This window comes from Vidua chalybeata, chromosome 1 (assembly GCF_026979565.1).
Source record: "Vidua chalybeata isolate OUT-0048 chromosome 1, bVidCha1 merged haplotype, whole genome shotgun sequence".
Lineage (NCBI taxonomy): Eukaryota > Metazoa > Chordata > Aves > Passeriformes > Viduidae > Vidua > Vidua chalybeata.
In genome coordinates, this window is record NC_071530.1 from 153041861 (window position 1) to 153056440 (window position 14580).

Consider the following 14580-nt stretch of genomic DNA (forward strand, 5'->3'; position numbering starts at 1 on the left):
GGACAACAGGAGACAAAGACAGCAAAGCAAAGGTTTGTCTTGGCACTCAGCAAAGATCACACCATCACCTTCAGGGATACTCCTTAAATACCTCTTCCCTTACATCAGCCTGTTGCATAGTCATAGACCCTTTTGCATAATAGACTTTTTCCACAAACAAGTTTACACCTTCCAAGAATTGTTTAGCATGGCTCCTCCTTGGGCCCACCTTTTTAGAGCATTCCTTGGTTGTGGTTTTAGTGCTTTTTTATCACCTCCAGGTTTTGGGCCTTGGTCCACACTGTCCTCAGATGGTGAGTGCTGATATTTGGCAGATCTGTAGCAGTGTCCTCATGCTGTGTTCACTGGATGTTATCCCATCCAAGCAGGCATTTTAACACAAGCACACTTCTATCAGCTATTTCACTACTATGTCAAAGCTTAATGAACAACAGAAATAAAACCTGTATCTTTATAACAAAGTTACTTAAACGCTACACATACAAAATCCATTTTTATATTTGAGAAAAGCCAATATTATAATATGTATCTATAACACCAGGCAACAGAGCATGTGACAGGACACTGGTTTTTGAGGATGTAGGTATTAATAAGATCCCACTGTGTGGCTGCTCTTGTAAGTAAAGGCTCATCCCACGGCAGAAGAAGCAGCTCTGGCCTGGGTTATGGCCATAGCAGCAGCAGCGAATTTCCTTCCCCAAGCAGCAGCTCCGACTGTCCTCCGAAGCCAAGAGGGCCAGCAGGTGCCCCAGACCTGTCCTTTTTACCTGCCCAATTCTTGGGGTGCCTCTGCTGCTCAGAGAGAAACTCCCAGATAAGACAAGCACAACCAGATGCCCTCCTCCCCTGAGCTTGGCCACTTCTTTTGTTTTGCCTTCATGCCCAGTCATTAGTGTTTCCTAGCAACTTACGGGAAAAAATTCTGTAAGTAAAAAAAGGAAACAAAAGGGAAGAGACCTGTGAGAAATTACTGCTCCATTTCAAATTTTAAAGGTTTATTAAACCAAAACAACACAACCAAGGGACTGAATAAGGAAAAAGGGACAACGCTGGGAGTGTGGCCTACTGCCAGCGGCTCATCTACAAAATGGTGGCTCTGCCTTTTATACCCCTGGTGTTGCATCAGTCAAATACATTTTCGTAAGCACTCATACATATTCAAACATTTTCCTTATCAATCCGTGGCCCCTTCCAAAGTCTGCCAGTTGGCTCTTCTTTGCTGTCCAGTGGAGAAGACCTTCCTGCAGTCTGACTGGAGGGGAGGGGTTGCCATAGCCCCCCTCCCCAGTGAGAGCTTCCCCCTTTCCCAACTGCCCCATGCAAGGGGCAAAGGTAGACGCCCTCCCTCCACATGTCCCTGACATCAAGGGTTGTCCGATGGCAAGGACACGGAGGGAGGAAAAGGAGATTACAGGGAGAAGAGAGGGTGTCTAAAACCAACGTCACGATAACAAAGTTACGCATCAAAAGAAATTCAAATCTCAGCAAAACTTCCTTTAACACACACACACACACACACACACACACACACACACACACACACACAATATTCATCTCTTAATTGCGGGGGACAATCATTTCTCTACCCAACTATAACACCCACCAACAACCCCAGGTCCTTCTCCAGAGATGCTCCAGCCGGTCCACCCAGCCTGGACTGGCACTGGGAACTGTCCCTCCCCAGGGGCAGGACCTGCCCTTGCCCTCTTGAACCTCCCAATTTCCAGCCTTTAAGATCCTCCTGAACTGCAGGATGTGGCAGGATGCTCTGCCTGGAATGTGCCCAAGGGAGAGTGCCCCATTTGTGGCTATTGGGGCTGCATTGAGAGGGGTCTTGTGCTGATTTTGGTGCTGAATTGGGCTAAAACCAGCCCAAATCACCAACCCCAAATTGACATCTTAGGATAAAGCACTAGGGCTGGGCCTGGCCGTCCATCATCTGAGCCTGGGAACGCCCAGTCCCCTCTCAGACAGAGATTCCTCTTCCCTGGTCCTGCTTGGAATTAAATGTGCATGATGTTCCTCCACTGGGAAGGGGATTCTCCCCAAGGATCCTCCACGAGGCTGAGAGAAAGAGACATTCCCACGAGTGTTGTTGTGGAGAGTGCCATTGAGCCCTGCATAGGAATTGTCACTTTTTGGTGGCTTTGTCAGAATTATTTGATTGAATTATTTCATAGAATGTCTTTGCACAATGGCCTTGGTGGCCACAGTGGACACAATGGCTGTGGTAGCCGTGTGGCTCAGGGAGTCTTGGTGATCATGGTGGCCACAGCCGCCACAGTGACCACAGTGACCTTGGTGACCACGGTGGCCTTGTGGTTCAGAGGATCCGGGTGGCCATTGCCAGGGCCGTGGTGGCCAGGAGGAATCCTTGGAGGTGGCAAGGAGCCCTGGGGATACTCCTGCCAGGGGGACAGAGAGGGCAATCAGTGGGACCATGCGGGGAGTGAGGGGGTCAGGAATGGCCATAATGGGGGGTTAGGGGTGACAGGTGACATGGGGGCCATGAGGTGACAAGGGCTCTGGGGGGGCAAGGGACCAAGGAGGCCAGGGGGTCATGGTGGCTTAGGGGTGACAGGTGTCCGGGCATTCAGGGGGCACCATGGAGAGTGACAGGGGGTGACAGGGGTTCAGGGAGTGCCATGGAGGGTCTCACCCCCACAGCACTGCCTTTGGTGGGGAGGGACAGGGTCGGTACGGAGGGGGCCCAGTCTCTGTCCTCCCCTGGCAGGGATGTTCCTGTCCCTGTCCCCTCCCAGAAGTGGGGATGCCCATCCCTGTGCCCTGTCATGGCCGTTCCTGTCTCCGTGCCCACAATGGGTGTCCCCAAACTTGGTGTGCCCAGCATGGAGTGTCCTTCTCCACACAAACACACAGTGGGTGTCCTTGTCCCCCATCTCCCCTGATTGTCATTGTCCCCTCTGCCTTATCACGGGTGTCCCCATGGCCACAGTTGGTGTCCCCATCGCCCGGGGTGTCCCCTGTGCTGTCACCTCACAGCCACTCGCAGTTGTATTTGCTGAAGGTCCCGGTGGAGCGGAGACTGATCCATGTCCTCTTTCCATCCCAGATGACTTTGGTGACCTTGAAGGTCTCGAAGGGCGGGATCAGCACCTCCTCCTCCCCTGGATACATGGAAAACTGCCGGATGTCCACACCATGGCAGGTGTGAACCTCGAAAACCGTGTCCGTCCCAAAGCGCAGAGCAATCTCTTTGCGCGGCGACGTCGACGTGAATTGACCAAAGCGAACCCTCTGGCCACGCCGCGCCTTGAAGTGAACGTCACGCACGCCCCGGAACACGTGGTGACACTGCCGTTTCTGAGCGTGCCTCAGTGTCACCAGGGCCTTGGTCAGCAGGAAATGCAGCGTTTTGAAGTGGAAGTTGTTCCGGTATTCCTGGCGGGAGCGCCCGGCCGCGCGCACAGCCGTGTTGAACTCCTTGTACACGTCCTGCGACGTGTAGGCCATGACAGCGACGGCGTGCCATGGGGACGGCAGAGGGGACACAGGAGAGCCCCGCTTGCGCCACTCAGCATCAGCATGGAACCAGCCCCAGGCAAAGTGAGGATTCTTCTGGTACTCAAAGTTGTAGAGGGCCAGCAACGCCGCGTTCATGGCATGTCCGCAGCCCCGGTACTGGTCATCGAAGGAGTCCCGGGCCATGTCCAGGGGCACCACCTTGATGGCCACAGTGGCCAAGGTCATTGCCAACAGAGCCAGGGTGCGAGCCAGGAGGGCCATGGTGGGAAAGGACCACCACGAGGGACACTGTGGGACAAAGGGGGACACACTGAGGGGACAATTAGGACACACGGGGTACATGGGAAGGGTTCCTCTGTGAGGGAGTGAGGACAGGAACTGGGTCAGCAGGTGGAAGGGGGCAGTTTTGGCTAGAAGCCTCCTTGACACATCCTGGGATGCTGAGCCCAGACCCTGGGGGCATTCCTGGACCCCCTTCAGAACCCCAGGACAACAATCCCACTCCCATGGTCCCATGTCCGCAACACTTAGTCTCCTCCTGGAACCCCAGGAACTTAATTCAATTTCAGGGGTCACTCTCTGTCCCCCCAGCAGTGACCCCCTGACCCCACTGCTCTGTCCCCTCCAGTGCTGTCCCTGTGCCCACCAGCCCCACAACCCCATTGTCCCTTTCCTCCTTAGTGTCACTCCAGCCCCTCTGCAGTTCCCCAGCCCAAGCCCTGGGGACAATCCCAGACCTGCCCCGTTTCCCCTCAGTGCCCCACCAGGCCCCATCCCCATCCCAGTCCTGTGTTTACTCTTCCAGTGTCCCCCCAGTGCTCCTCAGGAGCTCAATCCTGCTCCCAATCCTCTGCAAACCTCTTGTGATCCAGGACCGTCTGGGACTACACCCAAATTCCTAAAGCCACTCCCTCATCCCCCCCAGTGTCCCCCAGGTCCCTCTCCCAGACCCAAAACCCACTCCCAGACCTGTTACCCATTTCATGTCACTCCAGGACCCCAATACAAATCCAGAGGTCACCCTCTTCCCCCACTACATCCTTCTTGAGCGTCCCTTGATCCCACTCCAAAATCCCAGTCCCATGTCCCCCCCTCAAATGACCCCAGTGTCCCCCAGCCCCTGATACCGAAATCAGACGCAGTGAACTCCCTGATGGAGCTGGAGCTATCAGAAAGCCGCAATTCTTTATCAGCTTGGACTCACAGCAGATCTCTCCTGGTCCTGCAGGTCAGGGGGGACTTTGCCATGGGGTATTTATCCATGACAGTTATAAATATTAATTAAAAGTGGCTTCTTAGCTAATACAGAGACATCACATTCTCTGGAAATAATTTGCATGACTCCGCCTCTTTCTGGAAGTCCTTTTATGGTACTGGAGGGTCATCCAAAGGAGTTTTTAGGTGTGGTTTCCACCGAGTGCCCCAATATGCCAGATGACCTTTCCTGGAACTTCTGCTTTGTGCAGGCAGTGCTCAAGTTCTCTGGTCCAGAACTTGCAAAAGACCCTCACTGGAGTTCCCTTGATCTGTTTCTCCAAGAATTCCTTCCACGTTCATCCTGCTTATCCACACTTCGACCTCCTTTTCTTGCTTTTTCTGGTTCTACCCAGCACTGTTAAGAGTTCTGAAACTTTCTATTCCCTCTCTTATTCTCACCCTCCAGGACCCCAATCCCACTCCCATGGTCCCATGCAAACATAGGAACTCACTTGATACTTACTTTGAGCATTGCTCATGCCCAAGGAGCCATATGGAAAGAAAGAAGCCAATTAACACCAAAGGGATCTCCAGTTAAATATAAACAAGAATTATTGTCCCTCCTCGATGCCACCCAGCTGCCCAAAGAAGTGGCCATGCTACAATCCAGGGCACACCGGCTTGGAGATTGACAATTCCCCGTGGGAAATAGATTTGCAATAAAGGTGCACAAGAGCTTCCACAGCAAAGCATCCTGGTGTTAATTCCTGAGGAAGGAATTTCACCCCCCCAAGAAGTGAGGCCTGGATAGAGTTGGGCAGATTGAAAATTGGCTGCTTCTCTAAAAGCCCACAACAAAGAGGGTGGGTGGGTGGGTGGGTGAGAGGTAACTCCCAATACCCAGGTCAGGCCCTCCCCAGCTGATGCTGCAATTTGCAAAGGAGAAAAGCACCAGCAAAGCTCTGGGGAATCGATGCCATGGGGGACTGGTCTGTGGCCTCAGATCCTCAGTGTCTGTAGGACAAAATTGTCAGGTCTGTTACAGAGCAATGCCCAATATGTTTGAAAAAAGAACCCTTGGAATTCAAAACCATCACCTCCAGGCATCGCTGAAAGAGGAAACACTCCCGGGGATTACTGGCAAATGGATTTTCTGAGCTGCCACACCAGCAAGTGTTCAGGTATCTCCTGGTGTTGGTGGATCACTTTTTTGGGGTCCAGACCTTCTCCTGCCACGCCAACAAGGCCAGGGAAGTCACCCAGGCACTCCCCCAAGAGATCATCCCCTGGCACCTCGAGGTGCCTACAGGGATGTCATCTGCTCGGGGACCCCATTTGGTATCTGAGGTGTGGCAGCAACTCAGTGAGCAGTGGGGAGGGGGACTGGGGGGCCATGGGACCGTGGGATTGGGGTCCCGGGGTTAAGCAATAGGAGAGAGAATAGAAAGTTTCAGATCTCTTAATGGTGCTGGATAGAACTTAAACATGAACAGGCAAAATCCAGAAAAGGAGGTCGAAGTGTGGATACACAGGATTAATGTGGCTGGAATCCATGGAGAACCAGATAAAGGGAACTCCAGTGAGGGTCTTTTGCAAGTTCTGGACCAGAGAACTTGAGCACTGCCTGCACAAAGCAGAAGTTCTAGGAAAGTTCATCTGGCATATTGGGGCACTCCCTGAAAACCACACCCAGAAACCCCTTGGGGTGACCCTCCAGTACCATAAAAGGACTTCCAGAAAGAGGCGGAACCATGCCAATTATTTCCAGAGAAAGTGATATATATGTATTAGCTAAGAAGCCCCTTTTAATGAATATTTATAACTGTGGTGGATAAATACCCCATGGCAAAATCTCCCCTGACCTGCAGGACCAGGACAGATCTGCTGTGAGTCCAAGCTGATAAAGAATTGCGGCTTTCTGATACCTCCAGCTCCATCAGGGAGTTCACTGCGTCCGATTTCGGTATCAGGGGCTGGGGGACACTGGGGTCATTTGAGGGGGGGACATGGGACTGGGATCATGGAGTGGGGCCATGGGCGGCTCCAGGGGGATGTTGTGGGGCCAAGGGATGACTGCCTGATTTGACTTGGAGTCCTGGGGTGACCAAAAAGATCACGGGAGTGGATTTGGGGTCTGAGAGAGGGCTGAGGGATCAGTGAGGGGGGAGAGGGAGTGGCTTTGGGGATTTTGCTGAGGTTTGTAATCAGCCCGGCATCACAAGAGGTTTGCCGAGGATTGGGAGCAGGATTGAGCTCTGAGGAGCACTGGGGGGACACTGGAAAGGTAAACACAGGACTGGGATGGGGATGGGGATGCTGGTGGGGCACTGAGGGGACACTGGGGAGGTCAGGGATTGTCCCCAGGGCTTGGGCTGGGGAACTGCAGAGGGGCTGGAGTGACACTAAGGAGGAAAGGGACAATGAACTGGGAGTAGGTTTGTGGGGCTGGTGGGCACAGGGACAAAACTGGAGGGGACAGAGAAGTGGGGTCCAGGGGGGGCATTGTGGGATCGGGACTGGGGTCATGAGGAGCACTGCTGGGGGGACAGAAAGTGACTCCAGAATCTGAATTAAGTTCCTGGGGTTCCAGGAGGACACTAAGCGTTGAGGACATTGGCCCATGGGAGTGGCATTGTTGTCCTGGGGTTCTGAGGGGAGTCCAGGAATGCCCCCAGGGTCTGGGCTCAGCATCCCAGGATGTGTCCTGGGGTCTCCAATGTGAAACTGCCCCCTGTCCTCCCAGCTGACCCCAGTTCCCTTCTCCAGCCCCTCACAGAGGAACCCTTCCCATGTACTCCCATGTGCCCTAATTGTCCCCTCAGTGCGTCCCTCTTTGTCCCCCCAGTGTCCCACAGTGCTCGTGGTGTCCCTTTCCCACCATGGCCCTCCTGGCTCGCACGCTGGCTCTGCTGGCAATGACCTTGGCCACTGTGGCCATCAAGGTGGTGCCCCTGGACATGGCCCGGGACTCCTTCGATGACCAGTACCGGGGCTGCGGACATGCCATGAACGCGGCGTTGCCGGCCCTCTACAACTTTGAGTACCAGAAGAATCCTCGCTTTGCCTGGGGCTGGTTCCATGCCGATGCTGAGTGGCACAAACGGGGCTCTCCTGTGTCCCCTCTGCCGTCCCCATGGCACGCCGTCGCTGTCATGGCCTACACAATGAAGTACCTATACAAGGAGTTCAACACGGCCGTGCGCGCGGCCGGACATTCCCGCCAGGAATACCGGAACAACTTCCACTTCAAAACGCTGCATTTCTTGCTGACCGACGCCCTGGGGGCGCTGAGGAATGCTCATCAAGCACAGTGTCACCACGTGTTCCGGGGCGTGCGTGACGTTCATTTCAAGGCGCGGCGTGGCCAGAGGGTCCGCTTTGGTCAATTCACGTCGACGTCGCTGAGCAAAGAGATCGCCCAGAAATATGGAACAGACACGATTTTCCAGGTTCACACCTGCCACGGTGTGGACATCCAGGCTTTTTCCTATGATCCCAGCAACCGTGAGGTGCTGATCCCACCATACGAAATCTTCAAGGTCACGCAAGTCACCTGGAATGGGAAGAGGACACGGATCAGTCTCCGCTCCACCGGGACCTTTAGCAAATACAACTGCGAGTGGCTGTGAGGTGACAGCACAGGGGACAGTCTGAGGTGATGGGGACACCAACTGTGGCCATAGGGACATCCATGATAAGGCAGAGGAGACATTGAGACTCACTGGGGATAGGGGACAGTACTATCCACTGTGTGGGGGGGACAAGGACACCCGCAGTTGGGGACGAGGACAGGGACACCCAGTGCTGGGGACATCCACAGTGGACAGAGCACACCCAGGACAGGGAACAGGGAATAGGGACACTCACTGAGATTTTGGGGACAGGGACAACCCATGCTGTGGAGACCAAGACTGGGGACACCCACTGTGGGCATGGGGACAGGAACGCTCATGACAGGGCACAGGGATGGTGACCCTCACTTCTGAGAGGGAAGACGGAGAGGGACACCCCTGCCAAAAGGGGACAACAGGGACAGGGACAGAGACAGGGGTGTCCCCATACCGACCCTGTCCCTCCCCACCAAAGGCAGTGCTCTGGGGACAGGACCTGTGTGCTGAACGCGGGTGGGCCATGGCACTCCCTGAACCCCTGACACCCCCTGTCACCCCCCATGGCAATCCTGGACTCCCCCTAACCCCTGTCACCACCATGACCCCCCTGACCTCCCTAGCCCCCTACACCCCCATACCCCTCCCGACAGCCTGCCACCTCTCACCTCATGGCCCCCCATTATGGCTGTGACCGACCCCCTCAGTCCCCGTATGATCCCCCTGACCCCCCTCCTGGTCCCCCAGGTGGGAGCATGCCCAGGGCCCCCTTCCACTTCAGAGGACTCCTCCTGGCCACCACAACCCTGGCAGTGGTGAACAAAATCCTCTGAGCCACGAGGCCACCAAGGTCACTGAATTCACTGTGGTCACTGTGGTCACTGTGGCCACCATGATCACCAAGACTCCCTGAGCCACACGGCTACCACAGCTACTGAGGCCACTATGCCCACCAAGGCCATTGTGCAAAGACATTATATTAAATAATTCTATCCAAATAATTCCATTAAATAATTCTCATAAAGCTGGTGAAAAGAGACAATTCTTCAGCGGGGCTCGGTGGCACTCCCCACACGAACTCTTGTGGGAATGTGTCTTTCACTCAAACTTCAGGAGGGTCCTTGGGGAGCATCCCCTTCCCAAAGGAGGAACCTCACACGCATTTCATTCCAAGCAGCATCAGGGGAGAGGAATCTCTGTCTGAGAGGGGACTGGGCATTCCCAGGGGAAGATGATGGACGGCCAGGCCCAGGTCTGGTGCTTCATTCTAAGATGTCAATTCGGGGTTGGTGATTTGGGCTGGTTGTAACCTAATTCAGCACCAAAATCAGCACAAGACCCCTCTCAATGCAGCCCCAATAGCCACAAATGGGGCACTCTCCCTTGGGCACATTCCAGGCAGAGCATCCTGCCACATCTTACAGATCAGGGGGATCTTAAAGGCTGGAAATTGGGAGGTTCAAGTGGGCAAGGGCAGGTCCTGCCCCTGGGGAGGGACAGTTCCCAATGCCAGTCCAGGCTGGGGGGACCTGCTGGAGCATCTCTGGAGAAGAACCTGGGGGTGGTAAAGGGTGACCAGTGGAGCTGGCCGTGTGGCCTGGAGGGATCCAGGGGGCATTGGGAAGAGCAGGGCCAGGAGGTCAGGCAGTGATCATGCCCCTCTGGCCTGCCCAGGGAAGCACACTGGGAGCGTTGTGTCAAGCTCTGTCCAGGGCCATGTCCAGTTCCGGGCAGCTCTGGACGCAGTCCTGGTCTCAGGGATGGCGCTGCCTGAGCTGGGAGGTTGGGCCAGGTGCCCACTCTGGGTCCTTCCAGCCTGACCCACTCTGGGATTTGGGGATTCTGGCAGTTGTGCTTCGGGAATTGTCCACCGGAGGGCAGCAGCGAGCGCGGGCGATCAGCGCTCCGGCTGCAGTTCCGGCTGCCGACAGCAGGCGGCAGCACGAGCTGGTGGCGCTGCCGAGCGCCCGCCCCGCCCCATCCCGGCCCCGGGGGCTCTGCAATGGTTTGGGATGGAGCGACCTTAAAGCCCGTCCGGTGCCAGCCCTGCCCTGGGCAGGGACATCTTCCCCTGGCCCGGGCTGCTCCAGGCCCTGCCCAGCCTGGCCTGGAACCCTTCCATGCGTGGGGCAGCCACAGCTTTGTTATAGATGGGTAATGTGATGATTGGCTCTCACAATTAAGTGAGGAATATTGTGTGTATGCTAAGAGAAGTTTTGGTGATTTATTGTTGTTGTTTGTTGTTTGGACACCCTCTGTTCTTCACATTGCCCCCTTTCCCCCCGTCTGTATTGTTGCCATCGGACAGTTTTGGTTGTCCAGGTTGTCAGGGGCATGTGGAGGGCGGGCGTGTACCTGTGCCCCTTGCATGGGGCAGTTGGGAAAGGGCAAACCCTGTGGCTGGGGAGGCGTGGCATGGCAACACCTCCCCTCCAGTCAGACTGCAGGAAGGTCTTCACCACCGGACAGCAAGGAAGAGTCAACTGGCAGACTTTGGGAGGGGCAAGGGATATATAAGGAAAAATATTTGAATATGCATGACTGCTTATAAATATGTATTTGGCTGATGCAACACCAGGGGTATAAAAGATGGAGCCACCATTTTGTAGCTTAGACTCTGGCTGCAACTAAACATACCGCTTAGGATTCAAGTGGAAGAACATTTTTGCTATCAAACCTCTGAGTAGAAAAATCCACCTTGCCAGAGGTTTACTTGCACAGAGGAGAAAGAAGAGCCCTGTGATTTTAGTCGTGAACAAAGGCAGAGGCCATAGGGAATTTCCCCATGGGGTGTCTCAAATTGCTGGACAATGCAACCTCCTTTTCATCCCAGTTTCCCGGCCGTATCTCCCACTCCCTTTCCCCATTGGCTGAGCTGCCTGGAACGTGCGGACTTCCCAACCCACCTACTGCACGTCCCCCTTGCTATGCACCCTGCCCTTCTATAACACAGACACATGACCATTAAAATGGGCTTTAACTCCATCCTGGGCATGGAAATTAATATTCATAAGCCTGTTAAGTCCCGTTCTTCTTAAAGTTCAGGAATTTGGCAGGACCTTGGCTCAACATCAGTCCGTCTCCATGAGGAACATTTTCTGAAACTGATAATTTCCCTGGTCACTTCCTTATCCAGAAGTCCCAAGCCCTATCCATCACCAGAGTCACACAATTTGTTTGCAAAGACACTTTCCTCTTTTTCCTTTCAAGGCTGAATTAAATGTGGCGTGGAAATAGAGTTTGGTTTTGTTTATGTCTTGAATATGTGGGAATTCACAAGATTTGGGCAAGAATGCAAATAAATGAATCTCCAAAGCAGTCAGGGAAAAGTTGGGGGGTGGGGAGTAGGTAGGATTTTCTTTTTCTCTTCTCTTCCTCTTCTCTTTTCCCTTTTTTCCCCGCAGGGAAAATGGCAGTGGTGGCCTTGGTGGCCTTGGTTGATTCTTTTCTCTGGGGGTCATGGTGGCCTTAGTGATCGTGGAGGCCACGGTGACCTTTGTTGCCTCGTGGCTCAGATGATCCTGGTGGCCACTGCCAGGGCTGTAGTGGCCAGGAGGAGCCCTCTGAGGTGGCAGGGGGTCCTGGGGATGCTCCCACCTGGGGGGAAAAAGAGGGGAATGGAGGTGAGGGGGTTGAGGGTGGGGGGTCAGAGAGGGGTCAGGGATTACAGGGGTACAGGGAGGACCATGAGTGGGGTTCAGGTGGGATGGATGACCATGGGGGTGAGGATCAGGGGGGTCAGGAGGGCCAAGGGGGGTGTCAGGAGTTCGGACGTGGCCATAACACGGGCTGAGATGAGATGGGGGCCATGGGTGGCAGGAGGGTTGGAGGTGACTGGTGGCCGGGGTGAAGGAGGGAGACTGGTGGACAGGGGGGCCATGGGGGCTTTAGGGATGATGGGGTGTCAGGGGGGTCATGGTGGGCTTTAGGGCTGACAGTGGTCAGGGGGTGCCCTGAGGGGTGTCAGGGGGGTGCGAGAGGTTCGGGGGGGTCAGGATGGTCTCAGTCCACCCACACTGAGCAGACAGAGCCGGTCCCCACAGAGCTGGTCTACAGAGGGGAGGGACAGAGTCAGCACAGGAGGGTTCCTATCTCTGTCCCTTTCCCCATCCCTGTCCCTGACCTCCCCTGGCAGGGACGTCCCTGTCCCCTCCCAGCTGTGGGAGTTCCCATCCCTGTGCCTTGTCATGGGTTTCTCTGTCCCTGTCCGGCATCACCTGTGGGTGTCACTGTCCCCCGTGCCTAATCATGGGTGTCCCCATGCCCACAGTGGGTGTCCCTGTCCTCCAGGTTATCCCCGTGATGTCACCTCGCAGCCACTCGCAGCTGTATCTGCTGAAGGTCCCGCTGGAGCCCAGCTGGATCAACGCCCTGTCCCCTTCCTGGGTGACACTGGTGACCTCAAAGGTCTCGAAGGGCGGGATCAGCACCTCCTCCTCACTAGGATTGGAGGAGAACTCCCGGATGTCCACGCCCTGACACGTCTGCACCTGGAACGTCGTGTCTGTCCCAAATTGCTGAGCGATCTGTTTACGCAGCGACGCCGACGTGAATCGACCGAAGCGGACGGTGTCGCCGCGCCTCGAACCGGACCCCGCGCACGCCCTGGTACACGCGGTGACACCGCGGTCCCCGAGCGTCCCTCAGCGCCGCCAGGGCGTCGGTCAGCAGGAAATGCAGCGTTTTGAAGTGGAAGTTGTCCCGGTATTCCCGGCGGGAGCGCCCGGCCGCGCGCACGGCGTCGTTGAACTCCTTGTGAATGTCCTTCATTGTGTAGGTCATGAGGGCGATGGCCTGCTCTGGGGACAGAGGGGTCACCGGGGGCCCCCGCCTCCACCACTTGGCCGCGGCCTTCACCCAGACCCCGGCGAACCGAGGGTTCTGCTGGAACTCAACGCGGTTGAGGGCCGGCAACAACTCGGTCATGGCGCGTCGGCAGCCGGGGTACTGGTCATCGAAGGAGTCCCGGGCCATGTCCAGGGGCACCACCTTGATGGCTGTGGTGGCCACGGTCATTGCCAGCAGTGCCAGGGTCCAAACCAGGGATGCAGAGAGGGGAGAGGCCACTGGGAGCAGCGTGAGACACTGGGGGACACACTGGCAAACTGAGGGGACACTGTGGGACACGGGGAACACTGAGGAACACGGCAGGGCACTGATGGGACACTGAGAGAATGCTGAGGGGACATGGGGGGACACCGTGGGACACAGAGAAGATCTGTCCATCAGGGGCTGGGGAAGGAGGGTGCGGTCAGCCTGGGGAGGGGGGGGCAGGCTTGGCCAGGACACCCCTGTACACATCCTGGGACCCTGATCCCAAATCCTGGGGTGACTCCTGGATGCCCCGGTGTCCTCCAGTCCCCCCAGGGACCCCAATCCCACTCCCACAGTTTTGTGTCATTCCCCTGGCATCTACTCAGCCCCCTCAGGACCCAAACATAAATCTGGGGTCACTCCCTGACCCGCCAGTGTCCCTCTCAGCCCACCCCTAGACCCCAGTCCCACTCCCAGTCTGGTCTCCCTTTTGGGGTTGTTGGAAATGATACACCCCAGGACCCCAGCCCAAATGCAGGGATCACCCCTTGCCCCCTGCAGTGTCCCCCAGCTCTCCCATGGCCCCAGTCACACTCCCAGCTCCCCCCTGCTGCCCCCCAGAGCCCAGTGAACCCCAGTCCCATGTCCCCCAGTGTACCCCAGGTCGCCCCAGGACACCAATCCCACGTCACATTCTCCCGCAAGGGTCCCCCCCCAGTTCCTCTCGGGGCCCCAATCCCAGTGCCATGGTGGCATTGGGATTGTCCCCCCACAAGTGTCCCCCTGGAAACCCCCCAGCCCCTGATACCGAAATCGGCCGGAGTGAACTCCCTGATGGAACTGGAGGAATCAGAAAACCGGAATTCTTGATCAGCTCAGACTCTCAGCAGGTCTCTCCTGGTCCTGCAGCTCAGGGGGGACTTTGCCACACAGAATCTATCCATCCTGATTATACATATTCATTAAAATGGGCTTCCTAGCTAATACAAAACCACCACTTTTCCCGTAAATAATCAGCATAGCTCTGCCTCTTTTAGGAAATAATTTTTATTGTCCTGGAGAGTCATAAAAATGGGGTTTCTGGGGGTCATTTTAACTGAGCGTTCCAATAGATCAGATGACCTTGCCTTAAACTTTTACTTTGGCCAGGCGCTGCTCCTTTTGCGTTAAAGAGCTTGTCAAAATCCCCACTGGAGTTCCCCTTTATCTCTTTCTCCACTGCTTTGAGCCACGTTTATTGTCCTGTGTAAATACT

At 55.5% G+C, this 14580-nt stretch overlaps 2 protein-coding genes and 1 pseudogene across 2 annotated transcripts; 1 reads left to right on the forward strand and 2 right to left on the reverse strand.

Annotated features, from left to right (window-relative positions):
- Positions 1–2997: 2997 nt before the first annotated feature.
- On the reverse strand, positions 2998–3747 carry LOC128790120 (NAD(P)(+)--arginine ADP-ribosyltransferase 2-like). The gene has a single exon (XM_053946604.1). The coding sequence runs from the start codon at positions 3745–3747 to the stop codon at positions 2998–3000; it is 750 nt and encodes a 249-aa protein (XP_053802579.1).
- A 3815-nt stretch (positions 3748–7562) lies between these two features.
- LOC128790125 (NAD(P)(+)--arginine ADP-ribosyltransferase 2-like) lies at positions 7563–8312 on the forward strand. The gene has a single exon (XM_053946614.1). It carries the CDS (start codon positions 7563–7565, stop codon positions 8310–8312), a length of 750 nt encoding a protein of 249 aa, XP_053802589.1.
- A 3490-nt stretch (positions 8313–11802) lies between these two features.
- On the reverse strand, positions 11803–13307 carry LOC128790108 (erythroblast NAD(P)(+)--arginine ADP-ribosyltransferase-like; annotated as a pseudogene).
- Between the last annotated feature and the right edge of the window lie 1273 nt (positions 13308–14580).

Excerpts from the sequence above, each read along its gene's own strand:
- LOC128790120 (XM_053946604.1), bottom strand. The coding sequence starts at position 3,747 with ATGGCCCTCCTGGCTCGCACCCTGGCTCTGTTGGCAATGACCTTGGCC.
- LOC128790125 (XM_053946614.1), top strand. The coding sequence starts at position 7,563 with ATGGCCCTCCTGGCTCGCACGCTGGCTCTGCTGGCAATGACCTTGGCC.